At 43.9% G+C, this 16,334-nt stretch overlaps 1 protein-coding gene across 1 annotated transcript in view; it reads right to left on the bottom strand.

Annotated features, from left to right (window-relative positions):
* The window catches only part of ITGB8 (integrin subunit beta 8), a 97,359-nt gene extending 82,928 nt beyond the window's left edge, over nt 1-14,431 (bottom strand). Inside the window, exon 1 of the mRNA XM_075271427.1 lies at nt 13,766-14,431. Coding sequence (XP_075127528.1) covers nt 13,766-13,994 — 229 coding nt within the window. The 5' untranslated portion in view covers nt 13,995-14,431. The remainder of the gene's footprint in view (nt 1-13,765) is intronic.
* Between the last annotated feature and the right edge of the window lie 1,903 nt (nt 14,432-16,334).

The following is a 16,334-nucleotide window of genomic DNA, read 5'->3' as shown; positions in this document are numbered from 1 at the left end:
GGCCAGGGTCCCATGTGGTGTAAACAGCGCGATTATCCTGCGGCGGAAACACAACAGGAAAAATCGCCGCGTTTTATACAGTCAGGGCAAAGTGGATGGGATTCTAACAAATCCCATGCTCACTTTGCGGTAAAAACTGCGCTGTGGACCCAATGCAGTTTCCAAAAACAGTGCGTTTTTGGAAATCGAAGCATGTCCATTATACCTACGGAAATGCCAGCGGTTTCCCCATAGGTATAACTGAAACAGAAAATCCACAGGAGGAAACGTCTGAGAACTTTCTGTCTTAAGCAATGTGGGGAGAACCGCGATGCGTTGCTGCTGCGGTTTTTCCCACAGCACTTTTTGGCTGCCTTAGCCTTAACAACATTTAGTGCTATGCTTTACAGCAATAGTCTGAAGCCGACTCACTGAGGAAGAGTTTTCTAGACATGATCTGTGCAGAGAGGGGAGTAGATAAGATGTGACATCATCTATTGTCTGCAGTGGATGCAATGATGGCCCATATGGGTGACATCTGTAGAGCTGTGAACTTCTATTTTAATGCTAGCTCTAGTCTTGTTTGTGATCTAAATCAGGTGACGTCTGCTATTAAAATCCCTACAGAATCGACAAGTGCCAATCTATTTTTAGGCGTTATAAATAGCAGGGTATAGCACTTTTAAAAAAAAAAAAAATTTGAAAATTAAAACATTCTTTAGTTTCACATAAAAAGTAGGCAGTTTTTGGTGATACATTCCTTTTAAGGTCCTGGGTTTGATTATATGAAACTACAGTATTTTACATAGTGAATATCCAGTCATAGACATGTGTGGAGATCTGTCAGTAAGATAAGAGGAATAGTTTATCACCCGTACAGATTGGTCAGAAATTGTAACGCTGTAAATTTTCCATGTGAAAATATGGCCTTCACTTTTAGAGAATTATTTTAGCTGGGTGTTACTCTATGAAGCAATGTAGTTTACAGCTCCATCAGAGGTTATGTCCTCACACATAGTAGGGGAGAATTATACAGAGGCTGAGGCCACAGTTAGGATCTCTACAGCGCATGCGCAAGATTTCCTCCCTGTGCCTGTGAAAGGAGTGGGCGCAGGTGGGAAACCTGCAGAACAGCCCGACTCCGACTCAAGGCCTTCTTAATAGGCCGACTGCCATGGCCAGTCAGAAACAGTAAGAATCCTCACTATAAAGCTTGTGATTAAAAGCAAATATCCAACAAAATACCCATCTAAGTATACAATATCAATAATTGTATATTATAACCTAGAGCTCATTTACACCTGTATTCAGAGTTCCATTTGGGGGGGGTGGGGGGGGGGGTGTCTCCGTATGGCGTAAACGCAGTGTAAAAAACGCAGCGTTTAAGTCACCGTATAGTGGATGGGATGCCAGCAAATCCCATCCCCACACTATGTGAAAATAAGTGCTGAGGACATGCTGCGATTTCCAAAACATTGGAAACTGTTCCGGTTTAGGAAATCGCAGCATGCCAATTATACCTATGGAAACACCGGCAGTTTCCCTATAAGTATAATGGAGGCAGAAAGTCCGTGGAGGAAATATCTGCAAACACTGCAGGGAAAATTGTGATGCACTGCTGCCTTCATGTTTCCCTCAGTGAGTTTTTTTGCTGCGGCCTGCTATATAGGGTCTTAGCCTTGAAAACACTGGAGAAAAACTTGTTTCTCCCCCTATTAAGTGTAGCCAAAGCCCTTGTAATTCCCTAAAATTAACATTAATTGCATTTAAAAAGAACATAAAACTTTTGCACATCTTTTGTTCCCTGCAATGTGTGGATGGGATTAATGGAATCCCATTCACTTTGCTGCTACTGGACTGTATTGTTTCAAAACAAGCCAAAATCACTATGGTCCCAACACTGCGTTTTTCCTGCTGCAGAAAAAAACAACAACTGTATTTTGCAGGAAAGTGAATGAGATTCTGACTAATCCCATCTGCACATAGCAGAAAAAAAAAAGCTGCAGAAAGGCTGCACGTCAAATTTACCTGCAAAAATACACGATGCAGAAACACTACGTCACGGTTTTAGAAATCGCAGCATGTCAATTAACCTATGGAAACACTGGCCGTTTCCGCATAGGTATGCAGACCTTCTGTGAAAAAACGTGATAAGTTGCTTCCACTGTTTTTCCAGCAGCACTGGTTTGCTGCGACTTTCAATGTAGAGAAGAGTGTTTTTCATTGTGATTTAGAAGTGGCTCAGTGGTTAGCACTGCAACCTTGCAGCACTGGGCTCCTGGTGTTCAAATCCCGCCAAGGGCAAAAAACCATCTGCAAGGAGTTTGTATGTTCTCTGTGTACGCATGGATATTCCAAAAAGACATACTGATAGGGGAAAAAAAAAGACCACCTGCGTTTCAGTAGGTGGGCATGGGATGGTGTATTTTGGTCCTGATTTTGATGCAAGAAGCTGTGTCAGAATAGGACCAAAATGCTCCTGCCGCGGCTTACGACAGTTGTGGCTTCCCGCTCCGGAGTAGGCTCAAATGAATGGGCCTAATCCGGAGGGTGCTGTCGCGAGGCGGACGCCGGAGCTGAATCAGCCACAGAATCTGCCTTAAGAAAGGACAGCTCGCTTATTTTTTCCGCTAGTGGGAACAAACCGCTAGCGGAAAAAAGAACGCTAGCAGCCTGTCTAGACCTCCATTGTGAGGGGGCGGATTTTGAGGAGGATTCAGCGCCAAAATCCGCACCCTCTTGCCCCGTGTGAACGAGCCCTAAGTGACATGCTGTGAACTTCAAGAGCCCAAGCATTTTTGAAAATGTCGCTTTTCTGCTGCAGATTTTTTCTGTAATGAGTAGATGAGATTAGCCAGAATCCCATCCATTTTAAAGGTAATGAAAAAAGAGGGTTTTTTTGTTTTTATCGCAGGGCCTCTACCTTACCGAAATAAAGTACTGACATGGATATATCTGAAGGGCGAATGAACACGAGCAAATGTGATGTGTGTAACACTACAGATAAAGCCAAGAATGTTATAGACACAGTCAAGAAGACGCGTTTGACCTCTTTAACTTATAATAGACCCATCAGCAAAATAAATAAATGAATAAACCGAGGAGCCGTGTATCAGTAATGTGCTTTATTGATCGTCTCATTTATCGCTTTGTTGTTTTTAGAATATTTGTCACTGAAGGTTAAAAAGGTCCCGTCACCTCTCCTGACATGTCTGTTTGAGAAAAAAGTTCCTTGTGAAATCACACTAGCGAAGCCTCTGTTATTAGATCTATGTATTCCTCAAAATGTAGGAAATGACTGACAATTGAATATTTTCATTCCCTCTGGCAACACATTTTGAGCAGTGTTATATTTTTTGGATCACGGTAATGACGAATCACAGCAAATTCAGCCTTATGCACACGACACGTGAAAAATGTCAGTTTTCAAAACAATGAGAATCTATGGCCCCGCTCACACGGGATGGCATATTTTGGTCTTGATTTTGACACGGGAAGCCGCGTCAGAATAGGACCAAAATGCGCCTCCTGCGACTTCCGACAGCTGCGGCTTCCCACTCAGGAGTAGGCCCAAAAGAATGGCGTGGCGCGTTGCGGACGCCGGAGCCGTATCAACTGCGGAATCCACCTGAAGAAAGGGCAGCTCGCTTCTTTTTTCCGCTAGCGGGAATACACCACTAGCGGAAAAAAGAACGCTAGCGGTCTGCATAGACCTCTATTGTGAGGGGGCGGATTTTGAGGAGGATTCAGCGTCAAAATCCGTCTCCTCTTGCCCCGTGTGAACAAGCCCTATGAGCGTACTTCCGCCTTTTTTTTATCCTGCAGATAACATCATATGTGAGGATTTTTAATTTGTGTATTTTTGGGGCTTCTGCCCATAGGAGTTATAAGGAGAACATAAAATCATACAATTATATCTGAAAAAAAAAAACCAAACAAAAAAAACTCAACAAGTGAGAAAAATAATCTGCAGGCACATGCTTTTCCACAGCAGAATCTTCTGCACAGAATCCGCAGCAGATTTGACACGTGTTCGCACCATTATGGAGGCACCTGCAACACATTTTCTTTACAAATTTCACACCATAACTTGTTGCAACCTGAGCTGAAAAGAGAGACTTGTACGAGAGATCAAGACTGCGCTGTCATTTTTCCATGGAAATGACTAACATAATGAAATACATATGCTGTAATATTCCAGCTAAGAAAATAAAGACAAACCTGTGCGAGCTGGAGGGGATGCCGAGCAATTCACACACAGCATGAGCTAGGAGCCCCAGTACACGCAGCAACTTGGGCCAGATATTCCAGAGAAGTCTGGAATCACACATCAATTTTAGGGGTCAGTTTTGGTGCAGATTTGTTGAGCCAAAGCCAAGTGTGGATGTGAATGACGGACTTATTATTTTACCTACTGGATGTGTGCCTCAAACTGCATGTGGGACTCCAGTCTAAGGTCAAGGCCCCATGTTGCATTTCAAGGTAGTAAATAGCACTTATATTTCTCCCTTCTCCTTCTACTAAATCCATTTTAGCTCCAAAATAATGCAGCAAAATCAACAACAAACATCCTACAATAGGCGCTGCTCCACTGATTTCAATATAGTTAGAATTTTTTTTTGTAGCCCCACCATTCCAGAGCAACTGTCTTGGTTAGTTTTTCAGCTAATTAAACATCCCTATAGTCAGGTGGGTGGTCCCTGTCTGTCTGCTCTAGCCTAGGACTGCCCTCCTGACGATGGAAAGCCTAATTAGTATACTAAGTGCACCAATTACTCAGGAATGGCGGGGAATAGAAAAACAAATTCCAACTGTGCCAGAATTAGTGCAGTAGATGCAAAGAGATAAAGTTGATGGAGGTGGTGAAAGTTCCCTTAAGAGCTGAATCCACTTCATAATTCGCCCCCCTCACAAGAGCGGTTTATGTAGACCGCTAGCTTACTTTTTTCCATGAGCGGAATGTTTCCGCTCACAGAAAAAAGAAGCGAGCTGCCCTTTCTTCAGGCGGATTCGGCGGCTGATTCAGCTCTGGTCTAGGCCCATTCATTTGGGCCTACTCCGGAGTGGAAAGCCACGACTGTCGGAAGCCACAACAGTCGCGGTAGGTGTATTTTGGTCCTATTCTGACGCGGCTTCCCGCGTCAAAATCAGGACCAAAATATGCCCCCTTCGTCCCAAGTGAATTAGGCCTTAGGCTAAGATCCCACGGAGCGAGCTGCAGCCAAAACGCATCACGGTTTTCTGCGCCTATTATACCTATACGGAAAACACCAGTGTTTCCGTATATACAACTGAAATGCTGTGATTTACAAAAGCGCAAGCATTTTTTTTTTTTTTTTTTTTTTTTTTTTTTTTTAGATCACAGCATTTCTGCTATGGATTTTTTCTGCAATGTGTGGATGAAATTAGCCAGAATCCCATCCACTTTGCAGGTACTTGTAAGATGCAGCATTTTTTTTTTCTGCAGCGTTTTTTCTGCAGCCAAATTGCGGTAGTTTCTCAACCTGGAGCCTAAAGGTAAAACCAGTACGCTGCCCTTAGAGCTTCTAGACCGTGTTACTAGAGCTCAGGACTGAGGCATGCTACAACAACCTTGTATGGATATCTGCATAGAGCTGTCAGAAACAATACTTATTTCCCACCTCACTGCGCCCTGAAAAAATAACTGTGATTTTAGATGAAGTCTGTGCAGGCAGAAGGCTGGAAAAATCTAACCTTTCGACAGATCAACTGAGGAATTCTAGAGGGAATATATGCGAGTACGTGAACTTTATTAAACTGCAACGTACTAGAAACATGTATCTACCTGGTGCTTTCAGATACCTATGAAGTTACACATGTAGGGGAACGAGGCTATAAGTGCCCCCGAGACAAATGTGACTGATAGTGTTGCCACTATCTACATAATAGAGCCTATGCAATACAGTGAAGGGGATGTAGAAGATTGTTTTTTAAACAGAAACAGCGCCATTCTTGTTTGTGGCTTGCATCTGCTATTGCAGTCCATTCAAGCTGTAATAGGGGCCACAGTCTATGGACAACAGCTAGTTTCTGTTCTTCAAGTTCGCACACAGACACAAATACACATGCACACACGTAGACAAACACACATGCCCTAGAGCCACTACATAAAACAGGATTATACAATGATGTTAAAATGTTCCAGTTTGGAGCCACTTTAATGATGTTCTTTTAGAAATTACATAACTTGGAAGAGCTTCCCATAATCTTATTACTGGATTGCCCATTTTACAACTGGATGGGATTCAATAATCCTGAAACAAAGCGTTGGCATTCTGTCTGACGGTCTGTATTCTGTCCATGCGGTAGTGACAGCGGCTGCAGCTATGAGCTGGTCACGAGTCTGTGGCAGCACTACATTGTCACAATACAGGCTGCTTATTCTGCTGATGGTCCATACTCACTGCCTCTGTTGATAAATGGTTGGCGTCTGTTTGAGATCGGGGTCCTACGAAATGCCACAGCAAAAAATGCTATGTATTTCAGTACCTGCAAAGTGGAAGGGATTCTGACTATTCCCATCCACACATTGCAGAAAAAAATCTGCAGCGGAAATTGTAGCTTATCAATTATATCTACATAGATGCTGGAGATTTTTGTGTGGGTATAATAGAGGCAGAAAGTCTGCAGAGGAAAACTCTGGAAAAAAATGCAGGATTTTTAGGCTGCAGCTTGCTATGTGAGGCTTTAGCCTAAAGTGGGTTTCCAGGGCTTCCAAATTCATGCCGGTCATCAACTGAAGATCCTTGGGGGTTCAATATGGTGTCCCCACAGATCTGCTGTTTGAAGCGGCAGCTCCTGAGCGTTCCTGAGCACAGGCCATGTGACGTCAAGTACAATGGTTACCCAGCCTGACCGGCACTCATTCCCATGTACGGCACTGTCCTTGGTAAGTCCTGAAGACGCCGCGGCCTCTTCAAAGAGCTGAATGGCTGGGGGCCCAGTTGTTGGACTCCAGCCGCTATTTAATTGATGACCTTTCATAAGGAAAGGTCAATTATAAAGCCTGGAGAACCAGTTTAATGATTCCTGAGAAGCATGAGTAGTGCCCATGAACTGTACTGACATACAGAGGTGGAACTTGAGCCTCCATCTAGTAGGGGAGACCGAGCTAAATGCGCCACTTATAATAGTGATATCTTCCTATGTGGTGAAGTGTACATTAGATATTTCAACTGACCATGGAAACCTGTAACAAGGCAAAATAAATTGTGTACAAGAAAAAGCAGGTCAGACGAGAAGAAAATGACTCTTGCATTCCTATTGAAATAACATATTCTGCTTTTCAACAAGACAAACCCGTACAAAAAGACGTTGTGTACTTGTTGCTAGACAGCCACATCCCTATAAGAAATGCAATGAGGCAGCTATAGGGAAATATAACAGAGTAGGGGGCCTAGTGACCGTTCCCCTTTAAACAATTCATCTGGAATGATCTTTGCCATTAATGATAGATGTTGGTTTATTATTTCTAGGTGACCCTGCTTCACCCCTCAAGGCCATTTCGGTAATCTGTGTCTTGCGAGAGGACTGCTCTTCTAAACAAAATTCTATCCCCAGATACTGCATTGGCTTCAGACGTGAGTGCTGTCTGGCTAATGTGGCTATACCTTTTACTAGCCAGGGCAACTAGCAGCACTGAGCATCCTTATCATGGCTGCATGCACTAGTTGGTATCCTACTAATATTATAAGTGTGAAAGTTTGTGTTTGGATGTTTGTGAGTTTGGATGTTTGTTCCTCAATCACGCTAAAACGCCTGGACGGATTTGCGTGCAATTTTCCACAAACATAGTTTTCCCTCAGGATTGAGTCATAGGCTACTTTTGGTGCCACTAAACAACATGGCTTCCTAGCAGGAGACTCACAAAAGCAGGACTCCTAGCCCCAGCTATAGACTCACACACACTGCCTGGCATTTCCTGCCTCAACCTGCCTGCACACTCCTTACTGTCACCTCAGGAGTAGCCCTCACTCTACTCACTCACATTTACATATAGCTTTCCACTATATAACACATCACATTGTCTGTATCACTACATACACAATACATCACATCACATTGTCTGTATCACGACATACACAATACAACACATCACATTGTCTGTATCACGACATACACAATACAACACATCACATTGTCTGACACAATACAACACATCACATTGTCTGACACAATACAACACATCACATTGTCTGTATCACGACATACACAATACAACACATCACATTGTCAGTATCACGACATACACAATACAACGCATCACATTGTCTGTATCACGACATACACAATACAACGCATCACATTGTCAGTATCACGACATACACAATACAACGCATCACATTGTGTATGTCGTGATACAGACAAATACAACGCATCACATTGTCTGTATCACTACATACACAATATAACACATCACATCACATTTGCTAGCCCACCAAACTTTTTAAAGCACTTTTACAGTTTCACACGTCTGTGTCCGCCCAATTCTCAAATCACCTCAGACGAAGTCGCAGGTATAAGCTAGTATTATATATATTATTTGTGGCGACTACTGAAGTCATTTAATATCAGATATAGAAGACTAAAGGCAGACAGACACATTGCATAGCCGAACCCATGATTTTGGCAGGACCTTCCTGGTCACCTTATGTACATAGAAGTGTCCTGAGGCGGAGGTTTCCTCAGGTTCCCGAACAAAATACGGGTAGCTGCGATTTGGCATCCAGTCGCACACTCCGCGCCGGATTAGGCCCAAATGAGGGTAAGGGCTAGTTCACATGGGGTTAGTGACTGTGTATTTTGGTCCTGATTTTGACGCGGGAAGCGCATCAGAATCAGGACCAAAAAGCGCTTTCTGCGGCTAGTTATGATTGTCGCACCTTCCCGCTCTGGACTAGGCCAAAATGAATGGGCCTAGTCCGGAGGGATTGTCTTGACGTGAGCGCGCCGTGGTGATTTCCGCTGCGGCGTCTGCCTCAAGAAAGGGCAGCTCGCTTCTTTTTTCTGCGAGCAGGAACAAACTACTCGCGGAAAAAAGATTGCTAGTGGTCTACATAGACCTCTATTGTGAGGGGGCGTGTGAACTAGCCCTTAGGGAATTTCTGCAGCATGCTACAAGTCACCGATATATAACAAAAAACACTAGAAATTGGGTATTTTTCTGCGGTTTTCGCTTTTCAACATTTGGATTGCAATGGCTGAAAGCTGCAGATGAAACAATAACCGATATGCTGCCGATGGAAATCCACACCTTGTGCTGCAGGTTTTAGTCACAGCACGTGGGTGAGATTTGCTTATATCCTATCCACTATCCATATACAGCAGTTTGGCTGCTAGCGAGTTTACAGCGACTACCCTCCTCCAATTACTGCCTATGTCTCCCCCATCTGATGCTAGGTTCACACTAGCACCGGCTCTTGGTCCATTGGGGGACCTGAACGACAGACAGCTGGAACGCTAAAACAGCGGTTAGACCCAGAGCCCGGCGGACCTCATTGACTATAATGGGGTCCTGTCGTGTCTCCGCCGTTTTGAAACTGAAAGTGGCAAGAAAAAAAAGGCCTTTTTTCTTGCCAATTTCCAGTGGTCTCTCCAGCAGAGACTTCAAAGCAGATAAGAACCCAGAACTTATGCTGTTAGTAATAAAGTCAAGAAGCAACTGACCTAGTTTAGACATAAATATATAAATGTGCTATAGAGTACCAAGACACATACATAGAAATCATCCAAAAAGTCACATTCTAGTAACAACCATCTAGGCCTAATGTTTATCTACACCAGGGACTTATCAATCTCCATACACAGTGACCCAGGTAAACAGTGGAAACTGGAGGATCTTTAGACTGGAACTTTCAGGGTAAGTTCACACGGGGTTTTTTTGGTCAAGATTTTGAGGCCATATCCACCTCAAAATCCTGACCAAAAAGACGGCTCCCATTGAAATCAATGGGAGGCGCTCAGCTCTTTTTTCCGGGAGCTGTTTGTTCCGGCTGCCGGAAAAAAAAGTGAGATGCTCGGCCAGAAGACTCTCCCTCCTCCCGACTAGGCCCATTCATTGGGCCTAATCTGGAGCGAAGTGCGCAACTGGATACCGGTGCAGTGCTCCGGCTTTCAGTCGCGGCTACCAGTCTTTGGTCCGGAACCTGAGGTGGCCTCCGTCTGAGGCGCAAGACCAAAAAGACCCTGTGTGAACTTACCCTTAGTTAGCTTACTCTGAGCCAGAATTTTATGACACACATGCCCTCTTTTTCTGAGAATCCACACCCACATGTCCAGAAAGTCAGAAAAATATTAGCTCAAACTAGATACTAGATGCACCAAGTTGCAATAAGATGCACAAAGGACATGCCACTTTTACACCAGTGTCTAGTCGTAACCACTACAGTAAACCTGGGCCAATGTATCAGGCAAATACCCAGAATATTATCAAACAAATGTCACCAATGTATGGCATATAAATAACATAGAAAAGCAAGGGCTGAAATAACTACTGGAAACAATATACGGACACAATCGCTTGATCCTAAATGTATCAAAAGATTCCTGGATCTATGTGGACATGATGGTGACGGGTAAAAATGGCTACTGAGCCTCAACATGGAAAGAACAAAACATTTCTACTAATACCGGTACCAGGACATTTAGTTTCAACATAATGTATCCTTTGTGGAACCTATGACGACATAAGATTTCAGATTTTCCCTCTACAACTGCTCTATTTCTTTCAGTTTTCACAAACCCCTCAACACACTGTATGATGGAGCCATGAAAGAGGCCATGGGTGCAAAATGGACGTAAAAAAAGGATGTTTCATAGATCGTATGAATGTCAGCTAAGGTTAAAAGCAGACTGAACCAGTGTAACAGATGAACACCTCGGTGACCGCATACATATGGCTGCACCTCAGTATAAGGTCTTATTCCCAAGTCAATGCTTCATATCAGTATTTGTAACACAGAACAGGTCCTAAACTTTTTATCTGTAGTTCCCTCTCCTGGTTTACAAACACTGATACAAAAAACTGACCAAAACAGGAAAATATGCAGAAAATATGCAGTGTCAGGTGTCACACAATGATACAAATGGACGTCAGAAGATAACGCGTATTTGCAGTAGAATCTGAGGCAGAAATCCAAGGCTGAGGTTGCAATGGAGAATTTGTGTGTGGTCACTGATGTGCTGCTTTCTTCCCATCAGATAATTCCTCACGCTAAAAACTTTGTACTATATGAATTACGTCTATAAAAAAGTAGGAAGACAGTGAGGCTAGCGTCACACAAATTCAATGTTTGTGAATGGGGGCTATTCACATCACCTTTTTTCTCATGGTCCATTGTAACTGGACATTAAAATATACCGGTAGGTCAAGTCCTATTTCTCTCCATTTTCACAATTCCCTCCATATACTCAAATGTATGGGGGATTCATGAAAGCTCTTCCCCTTGGGTGCAAGACGGGTGTGAAAAAATAGCCATTTTTTTACGGCCGTTTTGCACCTCTATTGTGTGAATGTAGCCTGAACGACATATAAAAGGAGAAGCCTGAAATGAAAACTCAGTGCAAACAAACCCTACATCATCAAGTGTGACACTTGATAACTTTATTACATTGTAAGGCCAAATGTACATGATAGTATATATGGTAAATGTGCTAGCCATGTTTTGCACACTGACCCATTATGTATGGCATCGTATACAGGTCTGTATATTATCCTGAGCCCATGTATTGGGCAAAACTCAGGACAGCTCCTATTCTTGTCTGTTTTGTGGACATCATCCATGTGCCATCCAACTTCGGACCCAACCTATGTACACTGTTGTATGAATGAGGCCTTACAGTATTTGGAATAGTTTCCAGTGGTAACATATTGCTACTACCGTCTCTTTGTGTTGAATTTGACTTGTGATCATCTCACCACTGGGGACCACCACTATATACTATAGGTTTCTTGCATGGGACAAACATACCATGTATAGCACTTATAAGCTAGGTTCAGTTCAATGTCCATAATAAGTGACCGTGACAAATGATCTACAGTACAAGTGACACTAAATGTTTCATTAATGGATGAGATCTATCAGAGTCACCCAGGGGTACCTTCTAGAACCTGGACGTAAACTCCTAGCACACGCTCCTCTATGAAGTAACAATGACTTTGTGGCCTCTAGTAAATACCACAGCATGACAAAAGTTAAGCATGTGAGTGTCATTTCGCCAACTGTCTGCAGAACTGCCATCAAAGAGGTTTCTTCTTACTAGTACGCTCCAGCCCGCACCACGCTCTGAGCTGGTCTATGGCAGCAAGCTGTGCGCCTGCACCAGGGCTGTGACTAATGTTATTATGATGAGAAGCTATAGTCCTCGTACTGGGCACCACATCAAATGTCCTGTAAGTGCTGGGAATCTCTTCTGATCCTTGCTACCCAATATATTTCCTTTGTACTAGCTCCACCAGCCAGAAGCTCCCAGTCCCAGGTTATTTATACATATGCAGCTAGTTTACTGAGCCTAAAGGGACACTAAAGATTTAATACTACACATAGATAGATAGATAGATAGATAGATAGATAGATAAATAGATAGATAGATATGGTTGACATAATAGTCCCATAACTTTCTAAGATATGTGACCTGGTCCTATGAGCTGATTTTGGTGAGAATGTATATTGTAGGGGCACTGACACTGTCTGCTGACATACCTGTCCAATACATACCTAGACATTTATCTGCATGCAGCAACCATATATGGTGTATATGTATATTCACTTCTATATCAATCCCAAATCTACATAGATTTAGGTCTACATATAAAGACAGATATACAGATATTAAGGATATTATATATAATATTTATATACACACACACACACACTACTACTACTATATAAACTCCAAATATAAAATCTTGGTTAAAATATACAGCTATATGGATACTATAGGCACATTAAGAGCTAAATAATACAACATTCACATATATTGTTATTTAAGTAAAAAACACATATCCAGACAGCTATATGGATTCAATATGTACTCTGAAATGTATGGAATACAGCCTACACACACACACACACACACACACACACCTATACAAACCTGTATGCACATATAGATATGGCAGCTATATATTCTATGGGTACATCAAGAGCTATGTAGATACATCTAAGTTCACACAAATGGACTGATATATATATGTGTGTGTATGTATGAATAGAAATATACTCCTATCATTTGTATGTATCATATACATATATATACACACCAAACTTACAAATATATCTGGGGTAACTTACTGTAGTAAGTTTAGTGTGACCTATGAAACACAGCATCCACATTTATATACTGCTATATGCACACTACCCACATATCTATACAGCACAGTGTATATGGATGTATACTAAGATGTCTCCTATATAGTAACCACATATAAGGTACATTCTGCTATATCAGCACCTAAAGTACTGTACATATGGATCTGGAACTACATATGATCAGCTGTATGGAGTCTATAGGTACACTGAAATCTATGTATATACAGTACGTAGACTGTATGGACCGGGGTATAGCAGTATCCTAGACCCCACACAAGCCCTGGCTGTATAGAATTACACACTGTATAATAAATGGCTTCTATACTTCTATATACCTCATACTACACATGACTCTGCTATATACATACACCATACAGTAGCAGACTACATGAGTGGGGCACACAGTATATGGAGTCTGCCCACCTGCCATCTCTCACCTCAGGACAACAACTCACCTGACTGGCAAAGTCCCAAAAGAAGCGAGAGCAAGCCGAAAGCCAGCAGGCTGCTGCCAGGGTGGCCGCGGGCCGGGTGCAGCATGGTGCACCTCAGGCAGGCTTTGAGGTGGGAGCTGGGTACGAGGGTCTGGGGGAGCTGCGCCTCCACACTGACGGCTTTGTGGGGATAGGCTGCCGCGCATATCGCCTCGTGCAGATGGCCAGGCTTCTCCTCTATGTGCAGCATTGGCTTCTCCTCACAGCCCGGTGCATTGGGAGCTACAGGCAGTGCCAACCTAATGGGACCGGCGGCTTAGCTTCCATTACCTCACACAAAGAGCCTATTCTTGTCAGTGCGCTCCCGCTGCCTGTGCACTTCAATCACAGCAAGTTCAGCAGCACACAGGTGGGCTTATAAAGCAGGAGAAGACGGCCCCCAGCTCCTGCCTCAGCGCATGTCCACACACAAAGTTCATATCATTAGCATGCTGCCTCATGCCCCAACAAAGGTGCGCGGAGCGCAGTGCTGCTGCTGCTGCTGCTGCAAGTGTGCCGGCGCCGCCGCTGTGCAACTAGTGCAGACAATGGACAGCAGGACCGTCACTAGCCCAGCACGGATGACAGGCCACGAGCCTCTCGTCCTATGGTGAGGGGCGCACAGTGCGCGGTGTTGCTAGGAGACCAGTATCCCGCACTCTGTGTGTGGATCCTCAGCGCTGCGGCTCCGGTCTGAGCAGTGTGGGCGGGAGAGCATTAGTGGAGCATGATGTCACCGGATCGCTCAACCACTTTTCTTTGTTTTCTCCTGGCTCCCTCTCACTGGCTCCCTTGTTCTGGGACCCTTCATTAGCGTACTGGAAAGGGGAGCAGGAGCACCGGGGGGAGCTGAGCCACTGCGGCAAGGACCAGAGTCACACTCCACAGAGTCACACTCCACAGAGTCACACTCCACATAGGCACACTCCACATAGGCACACTCTACATAGGCACACTCTACAGAGTCACACTCCACATAGGCACACTCTACATACTCACACTCCACATAGGCACACTCCACATAGGCACACTCCACATAGGCACACTCTACATACTCACACTCCACATAGGCACACTCTACATACTCACACTCCACATAGGCACACTCTACATACTCACACTCCACAGAGTCACACTCCACAGAGTCACACTCCACATAGGCACACTCTACATACTCACACTCCACATTGTCACACTCTACATAGTCACACTCTACATAGTCACACTCCACATAGGCACACTCCACAGAGTCACACTCCACATAGTCACACTCCACATAGTCACACTCCACATAGTCACTCTCTACATAGTCACTCTCTACATAGGCACACTCTACATAGGCACACTCTACATAGGCACACTCCACATAGTCACACTCCACATAGTCACACTCCACATAGGCACACTCCACATAGGCACACTCCACATAGTCACACTCCACATAGTCACACTCCACATAGTCACACTCCACATAGTCACACTCCACATAGGCACACTCCACATAGGCACACTCCACAGAGTCACACTCCACATAGGCACACTCCACATAGGCACACTCCACATAGTCACACTCCACATAGGCACACTCCACATAGGCACACTCCACATAGTCACACTCCACATAGTCACACTCCACATAGGCACACTCCACATAGTCACACTCCACATAGTCACACTCCACATAGTCACACTCCACATAGTCACACTCCACATAGTCACACTCCACATAGTCACACTCCACATAGGCACACTCCACATAGTCACTCTCTACATAGTCACACTCTACATAGTCACACTCTACATAGTCACACTCTACATAGTCACACTCCACATAGGCACACTCCACATAGGCACACTCCACATAGGCACACTCCACATAGGCACACTCCACATAGGCACACTCCACATAGGCACACTCCACATAGGCACACTCCACATAGGCACACTCCACATAGGCACACTCTACATAGGCACACTCCACATAGTCACACTCCACATAGTCATCCTCTACATAGGCACACTATAGGATGCTGCACAGCCATGCAGTCTAGTACAAGTGTCACTATGGGATGGGCTCTGCTTCTTCTTCTTCCTTGTGAGACAAAGACACAAAGCAAGTTACACCTGTTACAGGTGCCTCACACATGGGTCAGAGGTGCTGCTGGGCACCAGGGACATCACACCCCAAATGGATAAGTAATGCCTCATGTTTTATTACTGAGGCAGATGTCACACATTTTGACATAAATATATATACACACACATATATGTAGTTTATATAAGGCAGTGTACATCCATGTTCACACCGATACAATATTTTCCTGTCCCTTTGTTTACCAGAAAAACGCTGAAAAACTTTTCTATTAGAGTAAGTTCACACATGTAAATCTGAGGCAGTCTACTGTCTCTAAATCCTGTCCAAATCCCGACCCTACAGAACCTACATTGGAAAGTAGAATCTACCTTAAAGGGATTCTACCATTAAAAACCTTTTTTTTCTCGATGACATGTAGGAATAGCCTTAAGAAAGGCTATTCTTCTCCTACCTTTA

Source organism: Leptodactylus fuscus, chromosome 4 (genome assembly GCF_031893055.1).
Source record: "Leptodactylus fuscus isolate aLepFus1 chromosome 4, aLepFus1.hap2, whole genome shotgun sequence".
NCBI lineage: Eukaryota > Metazoa > Chordata > Amphibia > Anura > Leptodactylidae > Leptodactylus > Leptodactylus fuscus.
The sequence above is the reverse complement of the archived record's forward strand: the minus strand, read 5'-3'. Positions and strand labels throughout refer to the sequence as shown.